Consider the following 12,810-nt stretch of genomic DNA (forward strand, 5'->3'; position numbering starts at 1 on the left):
GGAGACAGTCACCATGTAGGGCAAAACTTGGTCTGAAGCAATGCTGAGGTAGGATCTGGTTGCAAGGGAGTGTCCATTGGGGATGAGGGGACCCGGTTATGTCCATAAACCACCCTCCAACACATGATATCACAGCTGTCCACTTGCTTGCTATCGAATACACGCCCATCCATGAGCATGGAGCTGTAACCTTGATTCACCAGACCAGGTTTGCCCACTGTCTAGGAATGCTCCTATGCCCAGTGCAGGCAGAGGTGCCGATGACAGTCGGCCAACATTGTTGTTATTTGGGTTTTAGGAGCATTAGCTGGTCACGGGCCTGAACCCTGGTCTAATCAAGAAGCGTGTGCTACGAATTGCTGCTCCTGCCCACCTTCCTACGGAGGTGCCATCGGCCAACATGGGCACACGACAAATTGCTTACTCAGTAGGCCTATCCACAAGTGTGTCTACTGAAGCAAGGTGTGCTCAGAACTATTCTCTGTTTCCTGATTGCAGTCTGCCTTAAATCGAAGAATTGTGAGTTGTCTGTTGGGTCCTGAGTAGCATATGCCAACTGCTATTCACCTTGATCATCAACAGTGGTTGGCTCCCTGTCCCGGCATACTGGGCAGTTATGTGTTCCTCTTCGGACCATTCCTGCTACACCTTCACTATGGCAGTCGTTGAACAGCCGACAATGCCTGTGGTGCTGAGAAGTTTGGCCCACCTTCCTAGCACTGAAAAGCATTTCCTTTCAAACTGTCAGTTCCTTCCCTTTCCCCATTGCAGGGGCTTTGTACAGACGAACTGACAGGTACTACTGACTACCCATACGGTCATTGTACATATTGCGACAGTGATCTCACTTCTAGGTGCTGTGAGATGCATCCACTTGTGGATAAAGGAGTAGTCATAATGTTTTGGCTCATAGGTATATAGACCAGTAATGCCTGAAACTAACAAAATTAAAGCTGATGAAGACATTTCATTACAAATAGAACATATGACGTGTTTCCTCACTGTCAAATTGATCACTCTGCATTAATTCTCAATTATGAATGTCAGTAGAATTTGGTGAGGACAAACTTTTGATTGTTCATGCTCAGTGACATACTCTGGATCTGCATATATTCTATAAATGTGCGAAAACTACTTTTACTTCTGAGTGAAAGCATGCAGCACATCCTACTGTAAAGTCCTTAATCATAGCATTGGTTAAAGCTGTAGATAATTTTTTACATTTCCTTGAATTATTTACTACAAACCATTTTTTTTTAAAAATCACTCTGTGGTATTTCAGTAGTTTGAGAATTTAAAATGATCCAATGCCCTTTTTTTTTGGGCAAATTAAAAGACAGAAAAGTAAAATTGTCTTAATTATGTGTAACAGGTTAATAAATTGAAGAGAAAAAATGTTTTTGAACTATTAAGCTGTCAGTAAATGCTAAAAGTAATCTATGGGTTTAGTGCATTTTGATACTGCAGTCTTTCTTCAACTATATTTTGCAAATCCACAGTGCATTTTTCTGTCCTTAAAAAAAAAAAAAAAAAGCCCAAACTAATACACATTAATTTATGTTTATTTAACATTTAAGAAATATTACATGCTATTCCAATAAGTACTTACACTGCCAGAAGACTGATCAAAAGCATGTAAATTGAGAACACAGGTCGACTGGCAACTCTTATCTGACAGTTCCTTTTACACAAGACAGGATGAACACAACCACGATTCTGTCTGTACTACAAATGGAATTTCTCATATACAATGGTGATGCAATTATGAAATTCTACACTTAAACACAGAAACTGCAAAAACAGAAAATTCAAAAATGATGAAAGGAAACACCACAAACATTCAAGGTCAAAATGATTTTGAATAAACTGGAATTTTCTTTTTGTTCCACTTGATTTAAAACTATTAAAAACTTCATTCTGCAAAATGACAGAATATCTTGGATTCTTGTTGTTTACAATAACTTATTCAGGTCATGTGCAACATATGTGGAATATGAATGTACACACTGAATAAATGTCACTGTACACTAACATTACAAATCACAGTTCCTTCAAAACAAAGAATGAAGAGAAGTTTCATATGCATACTGAAGAGAAAGCAGATCCAGTGAAGCTACAAGTGTTATGTATGTGTATCCCTAAACAGTTGCACACGGCTGGTTTATAGTATACAGTATTGTGAAACAGAAGAGGAAGTAATACTACGAATTCTGGATGACATTATTTCTTCTTTACAGGTCCACGGGGAGGAGTAACAGGTCTCCCAGAGTTCAGTCCTCCATACTGATATTTGGCCTTCTTTTCTGATGGCTTCAAAATCTATAAAAAAAAAAAAATTTACACTTTGTCTAGAATCTTGAAATTAAATTATATGGCTAATTATTGATATCTTGTACTAATGTGAAAATATCAGGAATTTATTTTCATGGAGTAAATTTAGCAATTTTCACACATCTCAAAGGAACACTGAATTACAATTTTTACAGAGCTATGTATGCTTTCAAAATTATAAAATAAACATATAAAAAAACTGAAGGAATTAATGCCAAATAACATTAGCTATTTTAATTTTTAAAATTCTAACTTCATATGCTATGTATCAGTTCATATTAAACAATTTTCATTTTCACTATTTTTGTCAACAGTTGTCATCAGAGCCCATATAATGACATTGGGGGCCTAGTTCATCAACAGTGTCACATTTTTCAAAAAGAGAGAGAAACCCTCACTAACATCTTGGTAATGTCATTTGCCATGAACTGATAGCGATAACACATTTTACAGTCTTGTTTGTATACCTGCATAAGAAAATTTTGGTAAAATATTCTTAAATCTAGTTCTGATATTTGGTATAAAAACAGATCATTACTTGCCATTTTAATGTTAGGCAGTAAAAATGAATTCATTCACCAGTCTTAGTTGTCTGTGTGGTGAAACAGAGGATCTTAGCAAGTCAACTAGATAATGGTGCCTTTTATTAATTTACTTTATTATTATTATTAATTTTTAAATCAAGTACCTTGGCATCAAATTTTGTATCTATTTATCTCATTGTACTATCTTTCCTGAAGTGCTGCAGTGCAATCTCTTCCCGATTCTTTCCCCCCCCACCATCATTTTAGAACATAATTGTTTCCCAGTTGTCATGTAAGTCCCACGAAGACCTACATTATTTAAACAGTTGGATGCTGTATACATTTAAACACATTTAAATTGATGAAGATGCACCAGGCTTTGAAAGCTCTATATATTTTTGCCGCTTTTAACATCTTATCAGTTCTTAATTGATTTTATCTGTTTTATCTAATGATATTTATCTCTAGTATTTTCTTGCTCACTAACAAGTTACAAGAATTGTTTAAATCACACCTGATACCTTAAGAATGAAATATATCATACATGTTCAGAAACAACTATTGATTTAAACATCTAAGATTGAAACTGGAAAATGTCTGGTTTCTAAAGTGACATTTACAAGTCTGGGCTTTGATCTAGGAAGCGATTCTAAAATTTAATTGCTATCAAACCTTCCAACAAAGACTGAATCATTTTTATTACATCAATCCAACAACAGGACCTGATTACAGGAACCTTTTTTTAATCCGAAGCATTTCATAGTAATTTTTTATACAGAATTAAGACCTAGCCTGTGTAAAAAGTTCTGTGTGTATATTAAATGCATGTTTTATAAAATATAAATATAAAATGAAATTAATTAATTAAAAAACTATAAAAACACTGAGTCAGGGTCAGTACTGCTGCTAATAACAGAACTGTGATGACACTTTAATGTTGCTTCACCTAGGTAGCATTCAGAATCTACTTATTATTAATAGTCTGACAGTAATGTTTTGTGTATGTTTTCTCTGTGATTTTATTCTTTAATTTAAACACTAGTTAAATTTAGTTAACTTAAGCAACTTAGGTTATCTTTAAAAAGTAACTTTATTTTTACACCAATGAAGCAACCTTAGAGCAAAAGACTCATGATAAGAGTGCTACAGAGAACAATTAATTTCTCACTATACATAATTTATTAAAATGGAAATGGCAATGCAATTTAAATAAATAGCAATAGCTGCTTGAAAAAATTCTTTGCATGTGCCTGTTGATCATTCATTTTTCAAGGAAACAATAAATAAAATCTATAGAATATTGATTTGAAAGTAGTGTTGTCCAACTACACTATTCTTACTTTACTGAAAAGTTAAAAACTCAAAATTCAATTGAATCTACAGGGTGTCCATAAATCACAGAGAACATTACAAATTATTATATAACAGGAACTACAAGAGATCAGCAAACAGCCCCCCCACCCAAATGGAAAGGACAACTCAAAAAGTTAAGTTTCAACATGGCCACCATTTGTAGCACATAGGATGTCCAAAAGATTTACAATTTCATGCTAAGTATTTTCTAGCATTTGGGGCATCACAGAAGTAAATGCATCAGTGATTTGCTTGCGAAGTTCATCAAGATTTGAAACAAGCATACGATACACCTGATCCTTTACATAAACCCACTGAAAAAGAGTCCAGTGGGATTATATCTGGTGAGTAAGGGGGGGGGACAAGGAATTGGTTCTCCCCATCCAATCCATTGGACTGGAAAATACTCACTTAGAAATTGTTGCACAGTCAAAGCCCAATGAGGAGGAGCACCACCTTGCTGAAACAATGTTTGGCTGATGTTCTGTCACCTGCAGAATCACAAAATACTCTAGCAGTCCAAGTAATCGCTGCTGTTTTTTATGTAGTCTCAGCAAAGAAAAAAGTGTGACCTTTCCTGTAACCAATCACCTCATTAGAGGAAAGGGTGCACCACACATTCAATTTTGGGAATCCCATTTGCAATCACCAAATACATGAGGGGTTTTGCTCTCTCCAGACAGGTGAAAGGTGGACTTATCACCAAAGACAACTCTGTTCAGGAAGTTGTCATTTTCAATCTGATTGAGTCATCATCATCATCAGCCATTTTCAATCCACTGCAGGATGAAGGCCTCTCCAGCAACTTTCCAGTTCCTTCTGTTTTGAGCACTGGCCTCCATTTACTACCCACAAACTCATGAATTTCATCTATCCATCTCCGCCTTTGTCTTCCAGGTTTTCTTCTAGCTCCTCTTGGGTACCATTCTGTTATTTTTTTAGTCCTTCTGTCATCATGTCTCCGAGCTATGTGTCCTGCCCAAGACCATTTTAGTTCTTTAGTTTTGATAAGAATCTCCTTTACTTGAGTTTGCTACCTAATCCATGTGTTTCTCTTCTTATCTAATAGTCTTATTCCCAATATAATTCGTTCCATTCTTCGCTGTGTAGTTCTCAGCTTCTCTTCCATTCTTTTGGTGAGTGCCCAAGTTTCACTTCCATAAGTCATGGTGGGGAGTATACATCGGTTCATTATTTTACGTTTCAGACAAACTGGGATATTGCTCTTCAGTATGTGACTATATTTCCTGAATGCTATCCATCCAAAATTTATTCTTCTCTTGACTTCCAGCCATTTATCATTATTACAGCTAATAACTTGTCCCAGATAAGTATATGACTCCACCTTTTCAATTACTGCTCCTTCAATCATTATTTCCCTTTCCGTGGCATACTTGTTCATCATTACTTTTGTTTTAGCCATATTCATCTTTAGTCCAAAATCCTTACTAACTGTGCATAACTGATTAAGATTTTCCTCTAATTCTTTGGGATCATGGCTTATGACCACAATGTCATCTGCAAATCGTAAATGGTTTAGGTACTCTCCGTTCACATTGACTCCTTTCTGTGACCAGTCTAATCTTCTGAAAGCTTCCTCAAGGGCAGCAGCAAACAGCTTCGGAGATAGTGTCTCCTTGTCGAACTCCTTTCTCAATTTTAAATTTCCTACTGTCTTTGTCTAGTCTAATAAAGGAGGTAGCACTCTCATATTTTCTTCAAAATCATAATATATGGGGTATCTATGCCTTGTCTTTCCAGTGCCCGAAACATTGCCTTATGCTGTATGGGGTCAAATTTTCAATCTGATTGAGTATATCCACACAACAAATATTCTTTTATGTAGTGGATAATCTGGTTTCAATGCTTACACAAGCTGGTGAATGGTCAATCGGGGCATTTCCAGTTCTCTGCTAGCATTATGGACAGATTTCCTTGGGCTGTGTGTAAAACTTTCACAAATGCACTCAACATTCTTGACACTTACTGCAGACCGACCCACCCCTTCTTATGCAGGACACTGGCAGCTACCTTAAACTGTTCTACCCATCACTTAATGGACTTGCCTGAAGGTCCTTCACCTCCATATTCCCAGCAGTACCACGTTTGTACTGTACAACATATTTAAACTCAACAAATCATAATACACACTCATTTTCTGTTGCCAGTTTAATGGTTATTGTAAGGCTCAACTGTTATCAACACTTGTAAAATCTACACAATGGTATATTAAACACTTTGAGCAGCTCTAGTTTGTGTTTAATAATCATTTATAATGTGATCGATAATTTATGGACACCTTTATTTCAAATATACTTTAATCTCGATTACTGCTACTTAAAATTCAGGGGAATTAATGCAGCTCTTGCCACACCCAAAACACTTACAACACTGGAAATACTAATCCTAGTTAATAATCTGTTAAGAGTAAAAATTAAAAGGGGAAAAAAGAAGAAACATATATATATATATGTATAAGTGTTAGTGTTGAACTTTGTTATTCTGAATGTTATTTTTACAAGTTTTTTTCAAATTAATAGTAATAAGTACAAAGAGAACCTCTGCCCAAGGCTTCCACTATAGAATGAGGATTCTCCAGAGGCTTACCAGTATCTACTATGGATGATCGGCATCCCTGAGTTAAGGGGGTTTTGCTCATTCCTTGCTGTCTGGTCTGGAAACCTTCCCCTAAGCAAAACTAGAGATTCTGAAAATAACTCTGAACATATGTTTCCATATGTATACTGTTTGAGATGAACAGTATATGTATGGAAATTCATCAACAATGGTAATAGACAGAGACAGGTGGTACTGCATTTTGCAATATCATCTATCTCAGGACTATTTCAATGTTGAATAAGAAAAAATTATTTTATAAACTAGAATGTCTAGAATTTATTTCATCTGTTGTTAATGATAAGTGATTCTGTATTATCACTTTTTTTTTTTTAGATTCACAGAGGAAACTTTGGGCTCTTTTTTGAAAAAGATTATAAAATTTTGCTTTTTGTTGAAGAAATCATCCATAGAGACTGCAAAGATCATCACTGAAAAATATGACTTAAGAGCTTTATCAAGAGGCAAGATATTTGAATGGTTACATGCACTCTAAAAATTATGAAGCTGTTTAGCTGATAAGTTTTTTTTAATAGGAGATCTGATGGAAACAAGATGTAAACTTTCAAAGAGCTCACTGAAACTTGTGGTAACAATCCAGGAAATGAAAGAGGATTTTATCTTTGTGACTAACAGACACCAGGCAAAATATCAATTCTCTTTGCTAAGTCTTCCATGTTTCCAAGGAAGAATAAATTCATATTTACAAGGTAAAATATTATTTTCTGACTATAAAAGCATAATTCATTATGCATTTATACTAGGAGGCCATAGTGTTAAGAAAATTATGTACTCAGAAATTAAGTCACTGAGATGCAGCCAGAAGGAAGAGACAAAGCAAACTGGATTGATTACACCTTAACAGTACAGTCGGTCCTCGTATATAACACGTGTTTACACTACACGAATTTGATCATACACGATTTATAAATAGGGGACGTTATCTTATATAACACGAACCGAATTCGCTTATACACGATTCGCCTTTGTGTTTACAAGAAATGGCAGTCGAACGCGGAATCACCCCAACCGAACGCAACACGATAGGAATGAAGATTCTGAAAATGTATTTATGTGTTTTATATCAGTGAAGGGGAAACACATTTCACCATAATAACGTAAAAACCAACACAATTCCAGCTCGATATAATCGCAAATGCAATTAGATGGAGTTTATAACAGATTCCACTAGCAGAAACGAAACTGGAAATTGTTTTTATTGTTTTATGGTAGTAACCCCCAGAAATGTGCTTTAGTAAAACGTGGGGTGTTAATAGTGTATCTCGGCCTTTACGGTGTTGTTTATTCAGTTGCCACACGTGCGCACCTTTGTTTATGTGTATTAAGCGTGCCTCCTCGTTTTGTAATTGCGCTTTATTCCCTAAAAATAGTAAAATACTTAAAAGGTGTGAAAAGGAAGCGTCCTGGCGATGACACTGCAGATTCAGAGAGAAAAAAAAAAAAAAGCAATATCGATAAACAGAGGCGGACTGGGTCAAAAATTCTTACCCGGGAAAATTTATAGTGGCCTCATACTACGGTTTATGTCCAAAATCACACCGGCCCCCCGGGGTTTCCCCGGTAAGGCTTATGGCCAGTCCGCCTCTGTCGACAGAGAAAAAAATATGAAATTTGAAACGCTTTGAGCGAAATGAAAGACCATGTGATATTGCACGTGCTACACACCTAAATGAGGCAACGCCGAGAATTACAAAGAATGCGGAGAAAACAAAAACAACTTTCATAGCGGGAACAACTCAAAGTGTAATTAAAATCCATTAGATTAAGACACAAAGAATTGGAAGAGATGGAACGGCTGTCATCTGTTTGGATAGAAAATCAAACAAAAAACAAGTTTGCTTACGATAGAAGCAAAAGCATTAGCAATACTTTATTACGTAATAGTCGTAATAAAATACGTAAGTATTTTATTACGACTTATGTATTATAATTTATACTTACGTATTATAAAATACGTAAGTATTTTATTACGACTATTTTATTTAATATAATAAATTTTTTATGAATAAAATACATATTTTATTCGTAAAAAATACTTTTTTAGTATTAAAATATACTAAAAATACTTTATTATAATATAATAAATAATAAAAAATATTTATTATTTATTATATTATAATAAAAAATATATATTATATTTTTTATTACGTATTTTAATCGTTATAAAATACGTAAGTATTTTATAACGATTAAAATTACCCGATTATTTATTGTGTTTGGTAATGTTTTGGTTCCAAATGTGTGTTCAATCTTGGGTGGTCGGCACCTAACCCCACTTTTCCCATAGGGCCTGTTGTTTGTATTGCACGATTTTGCATTGCACGAGGGTTTCTAGGAACACAACTATCGTGCTATACGAGGACAGACTGTACTCCTCTCAGCATGTGCAATATATAATTAGTCTCTTTTAATGTCTTCCTTATTTCAACTGACATGCAATGGATTTTTTTTTTTACACAAACTAAAGAGACAAAGATCTGATAAATCAGTTTCTTGTTCATTTTGCTGACTTCCTTCATGGTCATACATATATATATATATATATATACACATCAGTTCTCCCCTCCCACAAGATGTCCAGTTGCAAAGCTTTGCAGTCTGCATCCTCTTAGCCATTCTTCATATGAATATTGATTAGCATCCCTTATCCAGCTGCCTTTCTTTGAACCCTTACAAGAGTTCAAAGCAAGATAGGGGAGAAAATGAACATCTGCAGTAATCACTCTTCGATAGCCACTGTTGTTTATAAGATTTTAAAAGAAATTTTGCAGTATATACCCTCAATTAGACAACTAAGGGTGATTCCTCCAAAATGCACCTTACAGAGTGAAACCCTGTAAGGGTTTCACTCTGTAAGGTGCTTCTTGGAGAAACAAATGGGCAATATGATGGGTATAGAAATGAAATGTTTTTAGTTCTTGGTTTGCACATAAGTCAATTATAGCGTGAGAAAGTTGTTTTGTTATCAGTTTACTAAATATGTAAATCGTGAATTTATCTGCTTATTATATTAATCACAGCTGATTATTATCAACTTTTTTAAAATCCAGGAAGAAATAAGCAAATTGCATTATGATAGCAATGACAGCATATTATGATTAATTTATTAAATCACAGAAGAGAATAGAGCTGATCTGGAAGAAGTGCCCAAGAGAACTTTCATCATAAAGGAAGAGAAGAGCATGCTAGGTCATAAGTCATCCAAGGAATTAACTGACTTCTAACACTTGTTTAGCATTAGTCATATAGTGCAAAGAAGTCACAAGCTTTTGCTGTACAGGCAGCCCTCGTTTTGTGCTGGTCACTAACCGCAAGCCATTTTTATTTTTATTTTTATTTTTTTGCAATTTTTTTATAAATTGAAAGTTTAAAATTGTCGGACAAAATTTATCGCCACCGAACTGTATTACGTATCATGCACTGTTCATGTGATCAAGGAGCGATAACATGCCCATATCATAGCCAATCAGAGACAGAAAGCATCCTGCCCTCAAAGTAGCTATGCGTGGTAAAGGTCCATGCAGTGAATGGTGAAGCATTCAGTTGGTTGTTTGTTTGTTTTGTTTTATTTGGTTTTTAGGAACATTAGCAACTAAGGCCATATTGCTCTGGGAATATGCGGTGGTCATTCCCGGACCTTTCCGCATCCTCTGTATTTGGTGGTGACGGGCTCGAACCCCGGACTAATCAAGAAGCGTGTGTTACGCACTGCTGCTCCTTCCCACCTGGCTACGGAGGCGCCTCAGTTGGTTGTTGTTTATGCCATTTACATGTGTCGGAAATTTATTATTCCAACATTTTTTACTAATTGTGCTATTAATAAATTAAATAATAATTAATAATAGTGATAGCTGTGTGCAGTTTTTGCCAATCATGTCATAAAGTTTTTAATTTACAGTAATAGAATAAAGAGGCGCCATGTCTGGTAAAAGTTCAATGAATCCTAGTGCAAATGAAAGCAAGAAAAAGGCACATCGATTTATCACATTGGAAAATAAGATGGAGGTTATTTGGAGGATGGAAGCTGAAAGCCACCCTAACGTGTGTAGGGCTATGAATATGCCCCTACTGACTATTACTACAATCATGAAGAATGCTGATAAAATAAAACAATCGATGCAAAGTGATAGGTAAAATTTTTGGTGCCCGGAACGTAACCCTATAATTTCCCACTGACTCCATAATATAAAGCAGTGGTTTTCAACCTTTTTTTAATAACGGCACCCCTAAGTAATTTTTTTCTTTTGCGGCATCCCTACTCCATTTTTTGCCTGTTACATATGATTCTCTCTCTCTGTATATATCCGTGTGTATATATATAATATTAAAAATATGTTATATGATATTTATTACTAATATAATTATAAAAATTAAATCTCATAATACAAATTATATATATGCAGTATATAATTTTATTCTTTATATAGAGGTACTAAGTAAACATCAATTATAGATCACCACAAAATTAAAAAGATACTGTACACCTTCTTATAACGAAATAAACATATAAATAAAAAAATAATAATAAGTTTAAGTAACTTAAACCCAAATTACGTGGCACCCCGGTTGAAAACCACTGATATAAAGGGTTCCATTTGCGCCTGTCCCCACAGAAGCTTAACCCCAGCATAAATTGAGGGTTACACGTACTAGCAAAAAATGTTTTCCTCCTCCCACACACACAGGTAATTAATCTAGCCTAGCTTTGAATTTCCCTAGCTGTTATCCTCAAATACCCCGTTAGGTTCTTGTACTTTACCACTACAAGAACTCAAACTTTTAAAAACTTCAGCTTCTTATTAATTCTGATTAATGCAGTTTGGAAGTCAAATAAGGAAACCTGCATTACTAGGGCCTTCTTCTAAGAAGGAGTGTAATCATTTCTGCCCTTCAGTAAATATTTAACATTCGAAAAATGTAGTCACCCAGTCATCTTTTCCCATCATTGCCACCAAAAACACCAGTGTGAAAAATAACTAGATTTCTGGATGCTGGACAAGATGACGATTTGATGTTTTATGGCACACTGGCCATGATATGCCAAGTCAGAGATTAATGCAGATAAAAATTGACAGGTGACCTACAAATATAGGCCTAAATATTAAAGCTCAGAATAACTACTTATAATGGAGTGATAATTTAGACATTAGAGAGGGACTACTGTCCCAGCTGAAGTACTTATAAATGTGCAAATACACTAATTAATTAATTTATATATATAGCATTAGTATTAGCAGAGGCATATGATGCAAAAAAACCCCTTCCCATTTCACTCATCCATTCACTCCAAAAGTTTATCCACTTCTTCCTTGAATTTAAAATAACATAAAATATTATTTTTGTAGTTCAATTATTCTACTTTCGTTTTAGATATAATTTTGGTTTTTTTAATATACACAGATTCATGTATTTACATATCCCATGTTTGCATATTATAATATTAGAATCAATTAATTTTGTTACTAGCTGATGATACATACATAACTTTATATGTAAAATTTAGGACATAATAGCACTTCGCAGCATCTGCAATAAACGCAACGTATTTAATGTTTCACTTTAGCAATGGCATTAGCAATCATTAGTCAAATGATTTCTAGTTAAATGGAAAACAGTTATAACTACATTCATACACGAGGAATTCTTTAGAGAAGTGGATGCCAGAAGTTCGTCAAACTCTAATGAGAGATTGAAATGACTGTGATAACTGAAAGGAAAGTGGAGGAGAAATCGTCGAAGATGGATATAAAAAAGGCACCTGGGGCAGATTAGAATCTATTAATTATATTAAAGGAGGCTGCAAAGGAGGTAAGCAAACCCTTAACCATAATTATGAGAGCATCCCTGGATTCAGGGGAGGTCCCTACGGACTGTAGATGTGCAAAAAATGTATCCCCAATTCATAGAGGGATACATTCACATAAGGAATCAAAAGGCAATGTGAGTAATTATAGACCTATTAGAT

At 34.9% G+C, this 12,810-nt stretch overlaps 1 protein-coding gene across 1 annotated transcript in view; it reads right to left on the bottom strand.

Annotated features, from left to right (window-relative positions):
• Positions 1–1,544: 1,544 nt before the first annotated feature.
• LOC150077006 (serine/threonine-protein phosphatase PP1-beta catalytic subunit) overlaps positions 1,545–12,810 on the bottom strand; it is an 88,516-nt gene continuing 77,250 nt past the window's right edge. The window contains exon 8 of the mRNA XM_090386687.1: positions 1,545–2,319. Within this exon, the coding sequence (XP_090242813.1) occupies positions 2,221–2,319 (99 nt within the window). The 3' untranslated portion in view covers positions 1,545–2,220. The remainder of the gene's footprint in view (positions 2,320–12,810) is intronic.

The sequence above is a fragment of the Mastigoproctus giganteus genome, chromosome 12 (assembly GCF_048544385.1).
Source record: "Mastigoproctus giganteus isolate SK-2022 chromosome 12, ASM4854438v1, whole genome shotgun sequence".
Taxonomy (NCBI): Eukaryota; Metazoa; Arthropoda; class Arachnida; order Uropygi; family Thelyphonidae; genus Mastigoproctus; species Mastigoproctus giganteus.